Raw genomic sequence first — 21,483 nt, forward strand, 5'->3', positions numbered from 1 at the left:
GTGAGTAAAAGCCTTGGTCGTTGCTAGTTGGTACTATTTGACAGCGTGAAGGGTTTGTTTGAGTCTGTGCTGGTGTGTGACGTATGGGATGTTCCAGCGGTCACGAGTGTCACGAGTCTGGCGGTGAGAATGATGAAGCCGATGGTCCAGAAAAAGCACCGCAAATTACCGGTGCCATTATCATGCAGACCAGAGAGACCAGTACTCCTCGGTAGGTTTCCAGCGCATCGCTACATGCTACATGAATCAGAGGATTCCCGTGGAAGGGTTGTTGGTTCAGCAATCACACGCAAAACGCTGTCTTCTGATGGTTTAAGAGCTTTGAACGGTTCCGCTGTCATTTCTGGAGTACTACGAAAGTGTTCTGTTTTGCCTAACTACACGGTCTGAGCTAGACAATGTACCAGTTTGATGATTTTGAAACCAGACACTACTGATTGGTTAAGTGGAGGTCTTGATGTCCTGGGTATTAGTAGTATCCTTAGTTATATTAACTTCCGTGTTCTGTATAGGCCGGGACATCGGGGCTTCAGGGGTTGTTAAAAAAAACATGTTTGTTATCTCTTCAACAGAGTGGGCACATGTAACGTTTTTTCCACGATAGGATCCCCTTTCGTGTGCCGCCTGAATCGAAGGAATGTTCGGCTACCGGGGGTGTCTCCCAACGATGTGCAGAATAACGACGCCAAACGCAAGTTGCAGGCCATCGAGTGCTGTAGCTAGCGGGACGAGAATTTCAGTTGGAGGGCACAGCATCAATGTGAATCTAAACGATTTATGTGAACACGCAACGACCTCAGGGTCTTCTGCGATTCATTGTTCGGGCATGTCACTGTCATCCAACAGGCTTAGCCCATCAAATAGAGAATGCACTCCTGCTGTCGTCGCGAACGACCAGCTAACGTGCTCAGCAGGAGTGCAATGCGAGCTACTACGGGATTCACACTGGAAGCACTTGGAAAGCAAGAGCTCTGCCACAAGTCTTCCGTATCAAGAAGATCTCAATGATAGCCGACGGGGTTCTGAGCGGCGGCGAGTCAGCTTCTCGGAGAATGCTGCCGAAATTATCTTTCGAGAAGGAAAGGAACCATATCAATCAGACGATGCACAAGAGCTCTCTTTTTCCGCAATCGGCGACGGGCCACCTCTCAATTTTGGAGAATCAGTCACTTCTTCAAAAAACTGGCGCGTTGCAGAGAAAATTCGAGGGTCGGAGGAGGAGATTCCCGTCTCCAATGCTATCGATTCTAACTCGGGCGACGACAACGAAAGAAGTGAAAGTGATGAGGAAACGTCATCTACAACTGGAGCAATGTCCCCCTGTAACATTCCCACTTCTACACCAACGCATTCGAGCCTGAGAGCGAAAGGGCGGCCATTTAAACGTCCGAAAAGTGGTGGTCGTCGAGTGAGTTTTCAAGAAGAAGCGCAAGTTCGTTTTGCATGCGAATCAAACTATCTAGGTCCCTTATCCGAAGACCAAGTTGTGAAAATGACAAAGGGTTATTTGAGAAGTCTGCTCGCTAATTCCATTGCATGCAGGCAAAGCCCGTCAACGAGGCGGCCTACACCGTGGCCGCAGCCGCTGACCAAAACAGCGGATGTCAAACTGCCGACCTTGGAGAGCGAGGAGGCAAAAAAACTATCGAATTCTTATGTGATCAATCTCACTTCGAGAACAGCTTTAGCTTCTGAGGCAGCCACTATTGTTGGGGACCTGATCTGTCACGCAAGTATGCGTGCATCCAAGAAACACTGGCCAGAACAAGATCGTCCGGCAGAGCTTTGACCGATTGAAGACGTGTTTCACTAACATCGGTGTAACTGTGGTGCAGTGTGTAAGACGAGTTCATGAGCTGTGGTACTAGGTATATGGAAAAACTGACAACGTTGGAACTCTGGGGCTACCGTAAAATCTGTTTTCCATCAAAACTCAAGCTGACTCTGTAGTGGGTCACTACGGACACTCGCCCACTGGTGCTATTCCGTTCTGTACACGCCAAACGATTCTCAATGCCCCATTGTATGCAATATCCAGCCTTCTGTTTTCCCAGAAGCAAGCAACAAAACTGCTCAACGAGCAAACTCTGCGAAACTTCAGCTTTCTGGAAACTTTCGTTGCCAATCATCAGGCCTACCAGAAATCCTCACTGGTGCTAGCCAACAAGCATTTAAAGGGAGACCGCCAGCCAATCACGAGGCAAAAGGATCCAATTTGCTTTTGCGTACACTACCGAGATACCAGGCTTTGCTCGGCTAGACAGTGCTTGCTTCGTATGTGTAGTGTACGGCCTCCATGCCTCGCTGTTTGTTCCTTGACGAATGGAGTACGTGTCCTCCTCTACATTGCCATAGGTTCATTTGGAACCGTATGTTTGTGTGGCCGGTTTCGTGCCCCCCCTCTTGGGCAATACAAGTTGCCTTTTGAATGTTGAAGATCCAAAGCTGCTCGCTGGTTGCAACTTGTTGTCATGGTCCCTACCCACATCCGAACTCGGGCCGCGCTGACAGGGGTCACACACCGATTGGTAAGATGCAGATGTGACGCAGCCGAGGCTATTTACTGAGTCTGCTAGCAGAAGCTCTATCTCCTTCGTGGTGGACGTGACGTCAAGTCTCGGTATGGGCGATGATGATAGAGTGCAGGCCCTTGCCTGTAGGGAGCTCTCAAGACGAAACCCAGAGGACGATACATCTTCGACCGCCTGTAGAGTGGCATAACCACACTGGAATGCGACAACGCATTCAGTCAGCGGGCATATCACCCTCCCCGTACTCACTACCACAGGGCACGAGTTAAAATCAGCTGGTAATTGCGCAGGCCCAATACTCAGTTCTGCACAACAGTGGCACTGCGGCGCAGTATGAGTAGAGCATGGTTAAGCAGTTTGTCAGCCGTTTTGAAGCGAAGTGGTTGACTCAATACCCGTTTTAACCCTGGAGGTCTGCAGGATTGTCCGAATCGGAGGATGATTCCTATACATTCGTGTACTTAAGCATAAATATACTTCCAAGTCCGCGATTGTGTAGTACTACATTCATGTACTTTTTTCGTGTACCCTTTTCCTTCTCCACCAATTCACTCCTGCTCCCCCCCCCCTCCACTGCGCTGGACGAATAAATTAGTATGTACATATATATATATATATATATGTATTACTGGTTAAAGAATTACGTTGGAAACGCAGACATGAAGTCAGGAGTAGTGCTGGCCAGAAATTGATCTGTCGCATTTACGAGATATCTTGATGGGTGTCTTCAAGTATGCAAGCGAACCGAAAAGACTCACCGGTGGAGGAGAGGACGTACTGAGACGACCCGGGAGCGCACTGACCATAGCTGTCGAAATCGCGTCACCAGGACCATCGCCGCCGACTCCCTCGGTGTCAGTCTTCTGCAGCTGACGGAGCTCAGGAAGCACGGTTTTTGAGTATTTTTGCACAGGGGCCTCCAGCACTTCCTTTTGCTTGCAATTGGCTGCAGTAGTTCATTCGTAAAAGACATTCACGACCTGGAAAGAATGTTTCGCGTAGAAGCAACTCGGCATGATTCATCGCACGAATTCCTGGCAACGGTAATACGATGGTGATGAAAGCAACAGGCACGCAGAAACTGCGTAACCAGTAATTCATTATCTACAATCGCCGCAAAACTGGACCGTGAAAATCTAAATCCACTTGTCTTTGTTCACCCTTGACCCCGACACTGAGCATTTGTGCCGATCTTGACCCGTCCCCTCAATTGGTAAGTCCCATGGTGGAGCTCCGGAGCCTGTGTGTAGCGCACGCGAGCGCTGTTCGTGTAGATAACTCTCTGCTGGCAAGGCACTAGCGTGCTGTCTCCCTTAAGCACTGTTTCTTCTATGTCGGTCGGAAGCGCCCGCCGATGGGTTGTGATGAGAGGAACTCCAGCGGTGGAACCGGGTAGCGTGTGATGCACTGCACTTACGAGCTGGCTGTTTGCAAATACTGTGGGCAACTACCGAAGATATCGACATACCAGTTGGGGATGCCAGCCTCTATAAGTCCCTTGATGGTAGTTTTTTGATTATGAATGGTCGCCATCCTCCACCATTTTGTGCCACATGAACGTGTGAACTCCGGTCATCCCGTGCTGTTCAACCTCCTCTCACTACAGCATGCGGTCACCTTATTTTTTGTTTAGTATCGCTTGTACAGGGGCAGTTACAATCAGTACAGACCTGTACAGCCTCAAGTTTGGTCCTAAGCCAAACAGGCTTCCAGTGTAGAAATATGGGTGTACAAGGGTCGCCTAAATAACGTCACTAGAGTTCTGCTTCCAGTACTAGCATGGTTTCCAGAACAATCGTCCCCGTTTGGTTCAATGCCTTACCGCAGAGAGCAAGGCCGGCATCGTTTGGGTCCCTTTGTGAATCCACATCTTCTAGAGCAGAAACGATGGTCATGGTCTCCCCCTTCTTTCTGCAGCGCCCATTTTTTTCTCTCGTCACTGGTGCAATTTTCTTCTGGTACTCTGAATTACGTTCCGTGTTGCCTTTCCTTGGACTCCTGAGCATTCCTCTTCCGACTGGCCTTGAGACAGGCCCGCGTTTCTTTGTTCTGAGCCACACAGAGCAGCACTGGAGTACGCTTGAGTAGCCTTGCCTACCGGAAGACGGTGTTCACGCTAGTTGAAAGCTCGCGCAAGCTGTCAAAAACTCAAAAGTTCCTGCAGTCCTGTTCAGAATGCTGATGAAGCGCATGCTAACAACCCTGAACTTGGATTCAATGCAAAAGGGAAAAAAACATTGTCCACGTGTTGTTTTCTTTGAGTAATGCATCCGCGATGTACCTGTCGGTGTGCGAAATCAACCACCTGGTAGTCTGCCCAAAGGCGCAAGTAAGCTTCTATATGCAGCGTCTTTGGGATTCCTGCTACGTAGAGAAGGTGCTCACTTGGCGGTCTCTTTCTTTCCGTAGTACTCTTCGAGTTGCTTGCGAAGGAATCTGTTGCGCATCTCCCGCTTCCTCTCCTTTTCCTTGAGGTAGTTTTGGTTTTCGATCTCTCGTTGTTTCTTCTCTTCCAATTCCTTCAGTTTGGCGTTCAGTCTGCGTTCACGGTACTCTTCTATGGCGAGCATTTTAGCGACCTGAAGCAGATGAAAAAGAGGCGTAGACGAAAGGGCAATACCATCGACACACTGCCCGTCCTAATAAACCAGTCTCTGTGGCCACTTCGGATGTTTTTCGAGTGGATAGCGTGTACACTGTCGGCGGGACTGCCAGTGACGGCATCGTTGCAAACCCACTACGCCTGACTAGTTCAGGAGAAACACGATGTGTTACGTAACTCTCATGGCTATACGGGCGTGCAAGGACGACTCTCGCGCCAGAGTTTTCCCTACTAGGTCATGAACTGACCAGAGCAAACATCTTGGGAATGACGAAAAACGAAGATCAATCGTGAACCTGCAGAGCTTGTGGGTCCATAGCAATCTTCTGGACGAGTCTGTGTCCTACAATAGGGACTCCCGTTACCGAACACTGCTCACCTGAGCAGCCTCGAATTCTCTGCTTCTCCGTTTGCTGTCGAGTGACTGCAAACAAATCCGAAGGATAGCGTCCGTTAAGTGTTTTTGCTCGAACACGGAGTGCTTCATCTCAACAAGAAAACGAGATGCGGCGCACTGGTGTGATGCCTAGTTTTTTAGTGCAGAAGCAGCTAAAGGGGGCTACGGGACGGCATCTCGGTCCATCTCATGCCCGGTGAAACACCTGGTCTGTCCTGAGTTGCTTTTCTAGTTTTGCATGGAAAATCATTGCATCCAGACTGCCTACTCATGAACTATGTAGCAACTGGATGCACGACCTATATCGCAGGAACACCTTGGTTGCAGCTGCATACATATGACGAACAAAACTGTCTTGTAGTCTTCCTCGGGATGGGTAGCGGCAGTAAAGAGTATTCTTGGGTTATGGAAAACGCTGGCACGACAACAGTTCGCCGGGTGGTTGCATGCGTCTACATTGTCGGAAATCTGTGTTGTGGAAGACGCTCGACGAAGTTCCGCGCTAGCAGTATCAGCTACAGGCGGATCCCTCCGTGTTGGTTTGCGGCACGATACACAAATTCGTCCCAGTAGAAGCGGTTGGACAGGTGGCATACGAAGAGAGGCATGTGCCCCTGGATCTGTGAACAACCGACGTTATTTCACCCATATGAACTCTTCTGTCGCTTTGCCGCTCTCTGGGGCTTATGAAGACTGTGCACGTTTTCAGCACGCACGGCTCTGCCCACAGCACTCATCGCCTGGCGAAACAGAAGTCGTGGGGGGCGACCTAGAGAAGCCTCGACAGTTCTGCTTCTTGCTTCACTTTCCGATTCGCTGTAAATTCTTGTTACCTCCATTGTGACCTCCCTATCACGCCTGTAGCGTTCTGGAAGACAACCAGCAAACAGCACGTCGCAGCGGTCCTCTGCTTGGTCGTTCCCACCACCATCAGATAGCGCGGCAGCAGTGAATGGAGAAACGTCGAGGTCACCGACAAGCCTGTTTCGAGGGAAACCTGACGATCCTTGGGGCGACCGTAGTTGAAGGGGTTCAAGCAGAGCCTCCTGATAGCTTCGCTTGAACCCTGGGTGTTTGCTCCCTTTCGAGACAGCCGACGGTGACATTGCCGGCGGATTTTTCTTCATCGTAAAAGACGGCGGTACTGCCTGGGGGAACCGGCTCTCCCCGGAATGTGTGTCGCCTTGGATTCCGTCTTCTGCTCCTACTCTGCCGTTCCCATTCTGGGAGACAGGGGATCTTCCCTTTGATTCCTCATGTCGCCAAAGTGTTGAACTGGGCATAGGTTCCGTGTGATGGCCGCTGGGAGACCCGCCGGTAGGTCCAGCTGTCATGGATCGTCTGCTGGGCGAGCAGATGCCACCGTCTTCTCGTCCGCCAGTCGTTCCTACCGGGCAGCTCTCTATGTCATCAGCGTGAGATGCTGGCACCGAGGAAAGGCCAAATTCATTCAACGCTCCGGTAAGATTAGCCTCCAGAGACCTGCTGTAGTATACAGACGCTGCGGATCCTTTGTCAATTGTTGCTTCCAGAGTTGATAGTTTATATCGTCCGGAGAGAATCATCTCGTTCGTATAGTTGTGGCTTGTTTCCGCACAAGGGAGAGGCAGCGTGCACACGCAGCATCTTCCTGAAAAAGGGAGTCGACATGACGCGTCATTCGCGCATGTCTTTACAGCCCTGTTAAGCAGGAGCAGTGTGAACGGTTCCAGGAGGCTGTCGTCGACAATTTTCAGCATTCCATGGCCCTGTAAGGCATGCTCAAAGAATAAAGCAAGGCATCGAGGCAAGCTGAAACAGCCCCGAGTCATAACCGCACAGTAAACAGAGGAGTCCCGCGGGCCCTTTTTGGCTGGAACGTCGGGTTGCGAGGTCCGTCACAGCACCGCCTCATCTCGAATAAATACCCAGGAGACTTTCCTTCATCGCCGTCACTTTCACCAAATGCACCCTGCGTGGCTACGCACAGGCTGCTTTCTTCTCCAGGAGATGTCTATCAACAGGGAAGGTGGTCTACCTGAACTAGACTGATGAGCGGCGGAGTGAGCCCTTCGCAAGGCACCTCAATGAATGCTTCTTTTTCCAGGCCCTGCAGAGAAGTGGCAAGCACGGGAAGGAATATGAGGTCATGTGAAATTGTTCTAGTCTTCTTGACACCAGTGGCTCCACAAGTGACGAGGTCGAGGTGCCAGCGTTTTTCGGAAGAGATTCATTCAAGCGGACGAGACTCATTTCACATCTGTACTCCAATGCTCGTCTCCAGCCCGGCTGGAAGCGCAACAGCGTCCAAATTTCTCGCCAACGAGCTTGGACCGACGTGGTTCAGACCACGCATGCTCTAGGAGGAGCGAGCCCGTCCTCAGGCTAAGGCATTGAATAGGAAATATCATCAAATGCAACACTCTCAAAGAAGCGACAGCAGGGTGCGGACGGGTCACGCGCATCGCGCAAGAGGGGTACTGATGCACGTGCATGCAGTTAGTGTCGGAGTCGATGGGTACAAAATGCAAACCTACGGATCGGGTGTTTCCTATCAGTGCTGGCACGCAGTTTGTAGAAACATGGGTACCTCTGCAGAGCCCATCACTCTGCCGAAGAATGACTCCACTCCTCCATTCGAGTAAGCATGCAGTGTAGTATGCACAAAAGTCGCCCCTGCGGTGCCAGTTATAACATAGAGACGCCTGGTGAGACGAAAATGAGTTAATCAGAAAGTCTGGCGAAGCACCTGAAACGAAACTTTGTTACACAACCAGGGTATCCTGTGGAAACTCACCGGGTACTGGAGACGAGGTCGAGCATGAACCAAGGGAAACGGAACGAACGGAGGCCAGCCGCGCTCTTGAAGTCCGACTCGGAGGATTCTGGCCAGAGCAGGTCACGCCAACAGCTTCACTTGGCATGCTCATGTCACCGGGTGTTTCTCGAGACAAACATGGGCTCCGGGCCACTGGGATCGCCTCACCAGCGCATCGAGTGCGGCAGATCAACATCAAGAACAAACATACCTCACAGAAGCACGAGGTGACATGATTTCACAGTGCGTTACCGTCGTCTCAACAAGAAAGGTGAAGGTTGGGAGCCAAGCCTAGAGAGCCATTGTGGAAAAGAGTAATTGTCAGCGAAGTCAGTATGCGAAACTGCAAAGCATTCCCTGATGGTACAGAAAGAAGTGTTCCGATGCCTCCCAGAACACAGAAAGAAATACGAATTCAATTCTCGCGGAGTAAACGTGGTTCTTTTCGACTGACTTCAGCTCTCGTCTTAGACATTCTAAAGTTTCCTGATTGTACTCCGTAACGCGGGAGCTCTCCATGGGAGGTAGGTCCAGCGCGAGACGCAAGCTCTCAATTATGTTTTTCAACCAAACGACTTCCTCTCCGAGTTTCGCCACAGGGTCGTACTGCCTGTCAAGATACACCAAAGGGCATTTGATTAGCTTCAGCAAGTCGCCTGAACCGTCATGAAATAGGGCGACCGAAGGCATGGAATTGACCTCCAAAACAGAAACGACTTCTCACAAAATGAATCGTCCACCGCCACTGATGCCGCCACAAGCTGTGATCTCTGGGGAACGGCAAAAACGAGATCAGATCGCAGGATGGTGTTGGGACACACAGCGAGTTGCGAGATGGGTCTGTCTCCCCGTTCTTGGAAGTGCTATTCTCTGCGAGCAGAGAATTCGCTTTGCCACAGATGACACAATGATGTGCCGGAACAACTCCCACAGGAGAGTCACGTGAATGTCGTACTCACGAAGGCTTGTTTGGCATGGCTTCCATTGTCTTCAGCAGCCTGGGTCGGGAAACTAAAAGAAGCGGAATATTCGAGTCGGTTTTCTTTTGTATTATCCCGGAGAATAACTGGAAATTGGATTCACATACACCACGTGTTTCTTTCCCCGTCAGGCAGACAAAATCGGGGTATGAAGTGTCTCAGTTTCGTTTCCAGGACACACTTGCAGACACTGCGTTGATAAAACTGAACAGCGCCTAACAAAGCCCACACGGGGTGATAAAGCGCATTTTGCGCTGATGGAAATGTCTGTCACGTCCGAGTGACCAGGAACGATGAGATCCCGCATCACGTTCTCCTGTGGTTTTCTCTTCACCCTCTTGTTTGCTTCCACCGAAGGCGCGACGCCTTCTCAGACGAGAATTGAAGCAACCAGAGAAGGATGCGCAGTGTGGTTGCTTCAGGCAAATCTCTGTTTCGTTGAGACCGTGCAGACACTAACCCGATCAGATAGTTGCCTTCTGGACTGCCGACCTCGGAAACAGGAACTGTTCCAATCACAGCTGTTCGCCAAGATCCATTTACAAAAAATTCCTGAGAATACAATGCAACAAGGTGTCGCCCGGCGGCCGATGCAGGAACGGGTACATCAGTAATTCAGAAGTCCGAAGACCCTCTGATGAGCGGGTTCTCTCACAAGACTTGCTGGCTGGCCGCTCAAGTCGTTGTGAACCCGTCTTGAAGGGAATGCTTGCCTTAAGAACTGTCTTGAGGATACCGGAATCACCGTCAGTCTGCAAAAGGCAACAGGAGAAATCACGGTGCGTAGGAGCGACACTGTTATCTGGAGATTTTTCCTGAAAAGCAGAAGCTCGTGCTGCCGACGGGCTCCGGTGAAATCGCTGACCACATCTGGCGATGGCCGTTCGTCCTCACGCAGACTGCCAAAGTCTCCGGGGAGAAGGGACTCGAGTAAAGCTAGTACTGCATTCGGTGGACGCCCTCTGTCGTCTTCGTCTTGTGGGGAGCGTTCGTCGTTTGCAGATGGCCCGCTGCTGCACAACAGAAAGTTCCATGAGTCGCAGTCCGGCATCTTGTTTCACTTCGGTAGAATGATAACGGCTGTGTTGTGGGGGTGGGAACCTAGCAACGTGGATGCTTCACCGCACAACCCGAAACTGTCGGTTATCGGCCCACACTGCGGCACCTTCAGCACAGAGCCTTCTTGCGCTTCCTCAGGTGGCTATGAGGTTGTTAAAACACGCGTGGGTCGTCGAGCAGGAGGAAACAGGCAGAAGTCCGTTCCAGTGCCGGCTACTGGAGGGTGCACGTTTGTGGTGCTCATGGAATTCACTTCAGTTACAAGTCTTGCATCATATGTCCTTTATCCTCACTCCGCATCTCCAGGAGAAGTGAGGTCTAGAAGAACCAAACGGCCTCGCCGCAATCCGTTTGTACCCTGCTCCTTCCGCTCGATGGTAAAAACCACTATGCGATGAGGCGACGCCAGTCTGATCTTCTCTTCCACGTGACTATTGTGCTCTGTCTGCGATTCGCGTTGACCACAACGAGCTGTAAGCACATATGAAAATAATGAAACAGTTTCAGTGGCCCAAGCACAGGGTAGTTATATCTATTGTCTCACGACTCCTACGGGCGTCGGCAGAAGCCCTGGGAAACGACGTCGTTTTTTTCCCCACAGAAACGGTGAAACGAAGTTTTTTTTGGTGTTCGGTCTTTGTCTCTCCAGATGCAGTATGCGGCTTACTGGCGCTGGTGATGAAAATCTTCGCAAGAGAATCGAAGGATTCAACCAGCCATTCCGAGGCTCCGCGAAATCGAGCAACGGCTTGATCGTTAGTGGAACCTGGAGGCGACTCTACCTCACATGGAGCATTACCTCCAAGCACGTCGCGCATCTCTCCATGGGAAATCTCCAAGTACGTGACACCCAGTTCCGACGATTCGCGTATTGTTACTGCATTATCACGTAGCTGTTCCAGTATCCACCTGGCGGGTCAACCAATACAAGGGAACGCCAGACCATCTTTTCGGACGGAGGCAGGCACAAACCTGCTTATCCACCGATTAGGAACAAATTTGGACGCCTGTATGTGTGAACGTGCATAAAGAGAGTGTTTGTATACACATTCATAGCTTTATGCACAACCCGCTCTTCTGAGCATAATCCAGTGTTGTCAGCTGAAGGCATTATGGTACACTTTTCCTTGCCGAGTCGGGAGACGCATCACCTTGACTGGATTTGTGCCGATATGCTGATGTTACGCCGTTCACTGTGAGTAATCTAGGGGGCCGTAACTTTGCACCGATTTGGCGCCAACGATGGTAAGGCAACCGTACTTCCCAGTCTCAAACACGAGGCCTCCCTGATCTTCCGATGTGAGGGCTTCACAATCCGGACACCACTCTTGATTGTGCCCCGAACGATTCTGCTTGATCGTCTCCACGATGGAAGCAAAAGCTTGCCCTAGGAAGCACTGCGTTTTCTCCGCGCCTGTGGTAAAGAATTAATGACAGGCAAAGCGTGGCGCTAAGCACCCAGCTACGCAGTTCTCAGCGCATCTAGACTGTGTGACCCTGATATATCGTTTTCCAGTACCCCTCGCCGGGGGCGGGGGGCAGAGACGCGTTACTCGGCTCACCATCGTGGCACAACACAGCAAACTGGATTTTTCCTTGCTGATATGGGTTGCAGTATTACCTCGCACGCCCAGTAACAGGCAACAACTGTCGTAGCCGTTCAGCGCGGAGTCCACAACTTCCCTAATCGACTCGAAGATAAGACTTGGACTTGACTCCGGCCCCAACACTAGGCTAGGCAGATTCCTGCCAATGTCAGCAACAGGGGCAAACGCGTCTCTCTGAGAAGCAGCAATGCTGCTACTACAGTTCTGTGATGGGCGTCAATAATACGCACATGGTGGATACGAAAAAGGCGTACGAACCTATAACGCTTATCCCTATATACACTAGAGATGATGACAAGGTAGTAGAGGTGGGATATGGTGGTTCCTCTGTGTGCGCATATATTGAGGATTGACAAAAAGCCATCTCTCCACAGTTAGCATAGGACTTGAAGAATCCATTCGCGGGCTCTTAGTGGCAGTTCTCGCACAGGCCCGTCTGTGTTCTGGGCCTTCCAGTGACTCCTGATGGTGACGAGCTTCATTCAGTTGCTCAGTCACCTGCGGTGCAGGTTAGAAGCTTCACTGCGGTTTTTTTTTAATTTTAGAAAAGCACAAACACGCTGTAGTCTTGCTATCCAAGCCAAAGGTAACGATATATAGTTAGTACGAATGTGGCCGTATGCTTTGCACATGCAGTTTTAGCTCACTCAACAACCATGATGAAAAACGAGACGCGAAGACAGACTCCAACAGGCTCCCCTGCTAGCTCACATGATAAAGTTGTCATGACTTTTTGAGTCCGGGACTGCGGCCTTTCCTCCAGCGGGGTCCTTTGTGCCGCTGTTCGAAAGCCGACACACGACTCGTGTGAAATAACCTTTTTTATCCATTATTGGCTCAGAGTATCCTGCTTGGCAAACCGCTGATTAACGCTCAATATTCCTTCACATCTGGTCACGACAGCCTGAGGGATACCTGTTTCCGTCCAACGCTAAGCGCCATGCATCTCTGCGGGCACATGAGGACAGTTAACTTCTAACAGCCCTAGATGTATAAAGGTAACAGCAACCTTGTCCTGAAATGTGTAAGACACTACTGTCCCTCTGAGAGGCAGGCCACAGGAAGCGTTCCAGGACTAGACGAGGTGCGTGTCGTTTTCTTTCACGCCACTTGTCATCCCCTTTTATTGGGGAAGGCCCCACCAGCCTACACCTGCCGTCTTATGTATGCGGACAGAAAAAACACAGGTCGATGAATGTGTTGGAATCCGTAGTCGACAATGTGTAAAGTGAATTTGTATGCGGGTTGGGCACAGAACGCTGGAAACAAAGTGTGTGCTGTGCCATTAACAGGTCACGGAAGGTTCGCGGCAAAGAAATACAGCTAAAACCGTCGCTTTGGTCATTCGCCTCGACCACCGCGACTCCTCGGTGTGGGGACCCCCAAGATTCCTAACCCGTTTATGGGCGTCCCACCATCTACAGTTTGAACTGTGGAATTGCTAAGCGGAAAGATGGAGAATCTGTCTTGGTGAACTGGTTCTACGCAGTTCAATGCACCCAAGTTGTAATGCCTCCTCAATAAAGCTAAAAACGTTAGTTTCTCATCAATTAACATTGAATTCTTTTTCGCCTCCCATGTTCCTGTAGATGCGGGACGTGGAAAGGGGTCAGATGGAGAACGCCAACGTACGATGCCAAGCAGTCTTTGGCATTTCTGCTAACTTTTCGGCGTTCAAAAAACTCTTTTCTATGGGGAAAGTGAGAAGTTCCCTAAAAAAATATATTCACGTAAGCTTTTCGACTGTAGCAAGCATTGTGTAAGTGGTGCTCTTGCAGCGGCTTTGGGAGACTCTGTTGTTGAATCGGCCACTGGTCCAGCCTTGGTCTGAAGCTGTGAACGGCCTATTCGCTGGGACGGTGATCTGGAAACTACGTCCTGGAAGTGGTCGAAACGCAGATTAATCATTATCATCAGGCCTACCAGCTTCGAGACGGACTGTCACATTCAACAGCGCAGGAGTTAGTTCACTGCTACTGGTGTGGGGAAAATGACGAGAAACAACTACGGAAACGGGAAAGACGAAAAGTATTCCTTCCAGGAGGAAAAGACGGCAGTAGAGATCTCCGAGAGATCAGCATGACGATAGTGCCAGAAAACGGGAGAGGAAATGCTGTGGTCGCGATTGATGTCTTGCTTGGAGTACAGTAGCGTACCTGCGCATTCAACTCGTGCTGTGTTCCATAGCACCGTGAGCCGACCTGGCCGGCTGTAAAATATGCATGGCTGCACTTCAGCTGGTGAACATGTGCATTCCTGCTTACTAAACGGTGTCAAAACATGTCTTTCCCTAATGGAGCTAACGTCAGCTGCTGCGTAGATAGCCCCTGGCAAGAGGGAAGGACTATGGTAATCTCGCCCTCAAGCTGCTTCTCGTCTGGCTGCTCAGCTGGCGCAGCCCAAGCCTATACTACAGACTTATTCGCCCAATGGCGGCATCTGAAATCAGCAAAACCAGCAATGAGGGATGCTTCTAGCACATTACTACGGCACCGAAACCCTCGCGCGAAAAAAGTCACCTACGTGCTTTCCCTTCGATAGGATGACAACGGCAGGACGACAAAATCTGCTGTGAAGCATCACCCCTAGTCGTGCATGAATGGGCCATGAAAATGGAGGTTGAAGTGATCTACCGGGTAGCCCCTGACTCCTGACATCACCAGGTGGTAGGAACGCTTGATTGTATCCCTGTTTTAGAGACAACGGAGGAGGTTCCCTTGCTTGTTGCAGGCCGCCGCTGTCCCACCCATCAACTGTCATAAACGGAAGTTGATAGCGCCGCAAATCCCTGCAAAAAGTAGGCAGTAAATCTTTCCAAGGCGTCGGTGACCTATTCGACACGTTAGAGAAGGGAAACTCCCCCCGGATTCTCCATTGTATTGATACTGGTACCAATAGCAATAGCCGTTGCTTGTGTGTACTGCTGCGGAAATACAATGGTTGTCACGAAACTTCGAGTATCGTACATGCAACAAAAAGTACATTCGACTTACACGATCATGCCACTTAATTGTCCATGCGCAGTTCTGCGTCATTTAGAATACGAAAACCGCTTTTCACGTTCCTGCAATTAGAGTGTCGCTACCAGTCTGGACACATCTGGGCGCTAACTGAAGACAAACACCGTTGTGGCACCACGTATCGCCTCCGGGAAAGTTTTCTGCTACCCAAGTATGACATTAGTCAGGCACAGAAGAGGGGAAAGCAAACAAAGGAAGTGCGTCACGGGGAAAGGTTTTATGATCACAGCACTGGAGATCCCATTTGAACTCAAGGTAGTATTTCCAGGACTAAACCTCCGAAATTCGTCTACCAAGAGGCTGCTGTGGCAGTCCATACGCTCTCTCCGCCCTCCTCTCCCGCCCTACACCCCCCCCTCCCCTATCTCTTCACCATCAGGTGTTGGTAGCTAGTCCAGAAGTGCATGCGGCGTATAATGCAGCCGTTGAAAAAATGACACAACACGCTAGGAGTCCGTGAATGACACTGTTTTTGCCTCCCAGCTTTTCCAACCGCCTGATATTCTCAAGGAACGGGAGCCGTGAATATTTGTACGGTGTGAATCCCAAAGCAGAGGACAACTCCGTACCCGCTGTCCGTGGCTGCCTGTCCTGTTCTGACTAGCTTAGTGCATGCATGCAGTGCCGCATTCTCATTCCTCGTCTGCAACGTCGAACCATCGGGGCACCTTCTTTCACCTGCACTGTAGTGCGTGTTACGACCGAAACTGCGGTTCTTCACAGTCATATGGAATATGCCTTAGTGTCATCGGCATGACCGCTATCTTGAAGCCTCCTAAGCAAGGCCCATTGGATACCTCGTTTTATAGATGAGCTATTTCTTCACAAGTGTGGCACACTCCCTTGCGCGTACAGGGGCTTGTGCTGACACTTTATTCTTTTGTGGACACTTGAATATGTGCAACATAGTTTTTGCCGCTTACCGTTCTCTGGAAGGGTCTCGATAAGCTACTAGGCGGACGACGCTACTGCATGCGCTGTATGACCAGGAGGCTCGCATGAAGCGGTCACCATCTTTGTGACAATCGTTGCCTGCCTATCCATACAGGTTGTATTCCATCACTTCTCTATCCGATCACGTTATTTCACGCGTTCCGTTTTCTTTAAATTGATGGCAACGTAGAGGACAATACCACCAATATGGGCCGGCTGCTGCGTCAGGGTTTGAGAAGTCACTTTTCAGCACGCGCTTCCAGTAGCGCGTCTACGGGACGCCGTTTACCTGCTTCTTGGACTGTCGATAAACCGTAATTGTAGACAGGCTCACGGGTGCAAGGCTTGTTCCGTTCGGCTTCTGTATTGCTGTAGCAGCGGCAAAACTGCAAGGTTTTCCGGATCGGTGCTCAGCAGAAATCGTATTGCTGCCTCAAATTTAGTTTGTGTCCGCCTTTCTCCCTCCTCTGTATGTGTTTTGTCGAACAAATTGCGGAATAATGGCGCAAATGCCTGAGAAGCTAAAGGCTCTGGTTGAGAAGCAGAAAAACATGGAGGAAGAAATGGAGGCCCTTGCTGACTATCTCAACCAACCGGGTGAGCTCATTTCTTCATAAAAAATGACGTACGGATAACCATTCCTAATTCCTCCTTCATTCCGATCTTTTTCGTCTCCAGCTCTCAACCTTCTGTGAGCTACGCATTCAACAGCCACAGTAGAAAAAGGCAGGGTTCTTACCGTGTGATTCATTAGCTTCGAGTGGCGTTAAGCGGACACACGATAGAGGAAATCCATTCAGACATCTACAGATACTTTGGCGGTGGAGTTCGACTCTACTTATTCTGGGAAAGTCGGTGTGTTCTACAGATGGCTAGGCGCAAGGAATGGAGTGCCCTAAGTCTGCATGCATACGTAAGCCCCGTTTGGGATGACCAGGCGAGAGACTTTTCTGAAGATCACCGCGAAGCTCAGTGCGTCACGTTCCGTGAGCCGTGCACTGTCCCTGCGAGTCCAAAGAACGGGAGTTCTTTGGTGGAGGCTGAGACGCTCCTTTTTACTCTTTTGTTTTTCCAGGAATGCCCGGATTGACTGGCAGGCTGGTCGACGATGAGGGTTTCCCGCGTGCAGATATAGACATTTATGCCATTCGTGGCGCCCGCAACCGGTTGGCTGTCCTCAAGACCGACTACAAAGAGATTTGTTCCCAGATCGAGAAGGAGCTCTTTGCCGTGCACGCCCAAGGCGCAGTGGCGGTGCCCCGCACGGGCTCTGCTCGCTCCAGAGACGCTTTGCATGCGGCATCGGCGTCCACTGATTCAAGTGCTGGTGAGAAACACGCAAGAGACACACGAATAGGAAGCGCCTGGCCTCCTTGCAGAGGAAGAGGCTCCTTGGTATCGGATACACAGAAATGGACACAGATGGATAGTCGTCGAAGGTTCTCCGCTCATCGGCTACGCGTGCGTTTCCTTTGTGTCTACACGCCACATGCAGGTACACATGTTTAGAGCAGAACACGAGATGTATGTTATGCCTGTGTGTGCACTGAGATTTTCGGCAGCGTTGTAGCAGCAGCAACAGCAAGCAGAGATTCATTCCATTGAGAGAAATGATATGTATTGTTTTAATCTTGCCGTGCCTAGATACTCAGCCTCGGTTTCTGCGAAGCTAAGGTGTCATGTACTCTTGTATGCCTCGTTCATGTTCAGAGACACCGGAATGGAAGCAACTGAACTTAATGTCCGCAGTTACATCATCGCCTTTATTTGTGACCTGCAGCTTTGGAGACCTGTCCCTTCACTCCGTTCGCTAAGATCAGTGAGCTACATGAGAACAGTCCAGCGTCGAAAGCTGGTCTCCGTTTGGATGATCTCGTTCTTCAGCTTGGTTCAATCTTCATTCACAAGGAAAGCCTGCCACGGTTGTCGGAGGCAGGTAATGCACAGGCTGCCGCTTATCCGGGAGGAGATACACCCGGCTGTACTAGCGTGGAGCAGGTCTTCGAGAAGCTTCCACAGGAAGTGGGGAACCACGTAGGGCAAGAAATCAGTATAACTGTCTTCCGAAATAATGCGATGGTAAACCTGAAGCTTATTCCTCAAACGTGGGAAGGTATGGGACTCGTGGGATGCCGCTTCACGCCCGTAAAACAAGGGATGTTGTAACAATTCTCCATGTGACTGCACGCATTTTTTCAACGCGTCCGCCAAAAATGCGTAACCTTTTGCGTGATCATGCGTAAGTTTTGAAAATTCCTCTGGGTTCTGCGATGCGTTGTGGAGATTCGGGCTCCACGGAAACACGATCCCGTATTTTCGTGAGCTTTTCCAGTCGAAAAGTTCGTAGACTAGTTGGGAAAGGTGCACAAGAAGACGCTGTGAACACACCACTGAGGGCCCGCACCTTTTGAAGTGAGACTTCGAATTCGCCGGACGCGTCTCCACCAGCTCGATGAGTTTGCGATCAAGCCATGACACGGCAACATGAATATGAGTACGTTACCCGCCTCAAGAAGCACGTTCGAAGCCTCGAAGCGATCGCCGGGATGTTTCAACAGTTTCAAGATTGTCGTCCTTTTCGGAGACAGAGAGAGGAAGAAGGTTCTCGAGGGACACACAATGGTTTAACACATATCTGAACCACTACCCGCAGCCTTTTGTTTTCATTTTTGCAGGCATTGTTCTTAACTTATTCTACGGCAGATAATATAGCCCTAGGTGTGGTAGGCTGCCCTGCAAGCACTGATGATTACTTTGAAGGGAGTCTAACTAGCAGAGGTCGAGAGATGCACACCGCCAGCTTCAGCGTCGGTTACCTAAAGCCTCCTGTTCCTGTCGTGACCCCGGGCTTTCCTAGCATAGGAGGGTGGTATTTCTTCCCCGGTACCAGTAGATAGCGAACCGCAATGCATGAAGGCAAACAAACTTGCGCTAAGCAACCAGAAATACACACTGTCCAGCAGACCAGTCGGTCTTGTTGCCTGACGAAGCAAGGCTCCAGCACAAAAGAGTTTCACAGGCGATCAACCATCCGAGACTAGCGATGCGGTCATCACACCTTCATAGTCTGAGTGGCACTTGACGTTGTAGGGAAGGGGACCAGCACGGCAGCGTGGTTCACCTTCGTGCCCTCAGCTCCCTGTCACTTTTATTGAGATGACAGAGCGCACTAGGGTAAACTTTCTCTAGTGCATGATGACCGTACAGTGCCAAGGTCGAATGAGGATGTTGATCCGAGGACAGAGTCTTTGCCAGGCGGTTGCTCCAGGGACTGGACGAGTTCTAGCATTTTCGAGCGAAGTAGTGAATTCGCGGCACGTAACTTGGAAATCTTCGACTCTAGCGTGTTGCGGTCGCTATCGTACTCTCGTTTCATTTTTTGCCGTAGCTCTGCTTCTTCTTTCATGAGCTGTACGGCTTGTTGTTCTTTGGCGTGGCTTTCTTGAGAAAGGGTGCGAAGCTTGCCTTCTGCGAGAGATAACTGTTCAGAGTACTGACGTTTTACTTCGTCCATCTCTTTATCATGTTTCCGGCGAATGCCTAGAAGCTCGCTCTCGATGGATGCGTTCCTGCCGTTTAGTTCCACAACTTGTTGCTTCAGAGCATCCAGAGATGACTGTGTATGGCGTTTCACCTGTTCTTCGGATGCCAGAGCGAAGCGCACCTGGACGAGTTCCTTTTCTACACGTTGTTTTTCATTCATCGCTGCCGATACAGTCTCTGTAGTCGTCGCTCTCAAAGTGTCTACTTCCTCACGAAGCTTATCTCTTTCCTTTTCGAGGGACATCTTCGTCTGTTGAAGCTGATGAACAAGAGCGTGATGAGACTTGGAAGCGGAGCGAAGTTCCTGTTGTGCCTGAGCCGCTGCAGCGTCAGAAATTTTACATCGACGCTCTGCTGCTTCAGTCCGCAGGGTTAGATCTGAGTTTGATGTTGCCAAATCCTGGCTTCGTTGTCTCAGTTGCTCCACCTGCTGTTGAAGCTGATTCGTGGTTCCTTCAAAGCGGTCATCCATCATGCTTTTCTGAAGTGCAAGCTCGCTCGCATGTTGCTCTCGGATTTTGTCAAGCTGACTTTTGACGACATTTGCCGACACAGCGAGTTTTTCTTTTTCAATTACCAGTTCTTGATATTTCTGGTTGAGTTCTGAAAGGCTGTTCTTCACTTGTTCGTTCTCTTGTTCTAAGGTACTCGTCTTTCCTTCCAAGTAGTCGATGATCTCTCGAGCCTTCTGTGTCTCCCGATCCGCATCCTCGTTTTGCTGAGACAGTTGCACGAAGTTCTCCTGCATCTCGGTGAGCTGATTCTCAAGGGCCTCAAACTGTATTTGCTTTTCTGCTTCTCTGGACTTCGATGCTTCCTCAGCTTCCTGCGCTATCTGGCGCTCCTCGTTCAACTGTTGCTGCAGCGTTGCAGTCTGATCCTCAAGTTGCGAGCACGTTGCCCGAAGCGTACTCAGCTCCTGCTGGTGGTGATCCTTACAGGCCCGCAAGTTATCCCTTTCTTCGAGGAGCTCCTCGAGCTGAATCTTTGCCTCATTCAGCAGTTGTTCTAGAGTTTTATTGTGCCTCAGTGCTTCGTTAGCTGCGGCTTCTTGCTGCTCCGCGGCTGCAATTTGAGAACGCAGAAGTTCCATTGCTTGTTCACACTGCTCGACATGGCATTTCATCAGATGGTTTTGGTTCAACAGAACATCATTTTGTTCCTTCGTCACGTTGTATAACTCCTCCAGTTCACTTTTCTCGTGCATCAGTGCAACAATACTTTTCCCCCCGGGTTTCCCGTCGTTGTTCGCCTCTCCGTCACCGACGAACAGCGTTTGAAGCTGAGAAGCTTTGCTTCGAACGTCGTTTCTCAACGCCTCGTTTTCTTTTGTCAGTGTCAGGACATTTTCAGCCAGAGTTTTGACATCTGTTTCCCGCCTGTCTAAGAGAGCCTGCTGATCCTTCAATCGTGTATCGTAAGCGGATATGAGAGGACACATAAGCTTCATATCCAGGGTCCAAGCGGGTAATGGCAGTTCAGTGAAGCATTCTACCCCTCGTACAGCAGATCCATCTTCATTATGGGAGACTTCCGGTGTCTTTTTGATGTCGATGGAGCGTCCATCAGCCGTTCGGGGGAGAACAGAGTCCTGCTGTAATTGCAAAGCACGCAGTTCCTTTGTTACTCGTTCGCTGTAGTCGCGAAGGTCTGCGATCTCTTGCTTCAATCGCGCCAGGTGCTGCATCAGCTCGGGATGATCGGATTTTCCCGCGGCCGGCAACAGATGAAGAGGAGTCCATTTCTGCTCGGGTCGTTTGATATCAACTGTGTGATTGAACATGTTTGAAACGCTTGTGGCCTTTTCCCGAATCATTTGCCCCTACTCAGTTGCATATGGTTACGTGGTGCGATACACGAACGTGATGGGCTAGTGGGCCAGCACGCTTACTGGTCGGAAACTATGGCAATGCTGCTACGAAGTAAATATACGAGTTCTTTTCCCCGTACCCAGAGGACTTCATCGGCTGTGTGGCTGCGTCGTTTGAGGAGGTTCAATCCGAAATAAAATGAT

At 50.3% G+C, this 21,483-nt stretch overlaps 3 protein-coding genes across 3 annotated transcripts; 1 reads left to right on the forward strand and 2 right to left on the reverse strand.

Annotated features, from left to right (window-relative positions):
• Nucleotides 1-4,912: 4,912 nt before the first annotated feature.
• NCLIV_047120 (hypothetical protein) lies at nucleotides 4,913-9,017 on the reverse strand (the record flags this gene model as incomplete). Its single annotated transcript, XM_003884262.1, has 5 exons — nucleotides 4,913-5,110; nucleotides 5,513-5,557; nucleotides 7,548-7,619; nucleotides 8,307-8,394; nucleotides 8,782-9,017. 5 exons carry the CDS (start codon nucleotides 9,015-9,017, stop codon nucleotides 4,913-4,915), a joined length of 639 nt encoding a protein of 212 aa, XP_003884311.1.
• Nucleotides 9,018-16,435: 7,418 nt separating this feature from the next.
• NCLIV_047130 (hypothetical protein) lies at nucleotides 16,436-18,092 on the forward strand (the record flags this gene model as incomplete). Its single annotated transcript, XM_003884263.1, has 3 exons — nucleotides 16,436-16,523; nucleotides 17,002-17,253; nucleotides 17,707-18,092. 3 exons carry the CDS (start codon nucleotides 16,436-16,438, stop codon nucleotides 18,090-18,092), a joined length of 726 nt encoding a protein of 241 aa, XP_003884312.1.
• A 1,003-nt stretch (nucleotides 18,093-19,095) lies between these two features.
• Nucleotides 19,096-21,285, reverse strand: NCLIV_047140 (putative non-muscle myosin II heavy chain; the record flags this gene model as incomplete). The annotated part of the gene is made up of 1 exon (XM_003884264.1): nucleotides 19,096-21,285. One exon carries the CDS (start codon nucleotides 21,283-21,285, stop codon nucleotides 19,096-19,098), a length of 2,190 nt encoding a protein of 729 aa, XP_003884313.1.
• Nucleotides 21,286-21,483: the final 198 nt, after the last annotated feature.

This window comes from Neospora caninum, chromosome X, assembly GCF_000208865.1.
Source record: "Neospora caninum Liverpool complete genome, chromosome X".
NCBI classification, from domain to species: domain Eukaryota; phylum Apicomplexa; class Conoidasida; order Eucoccidiorida; family Sarcocystidae; genus Neospora; species Neospora caninum.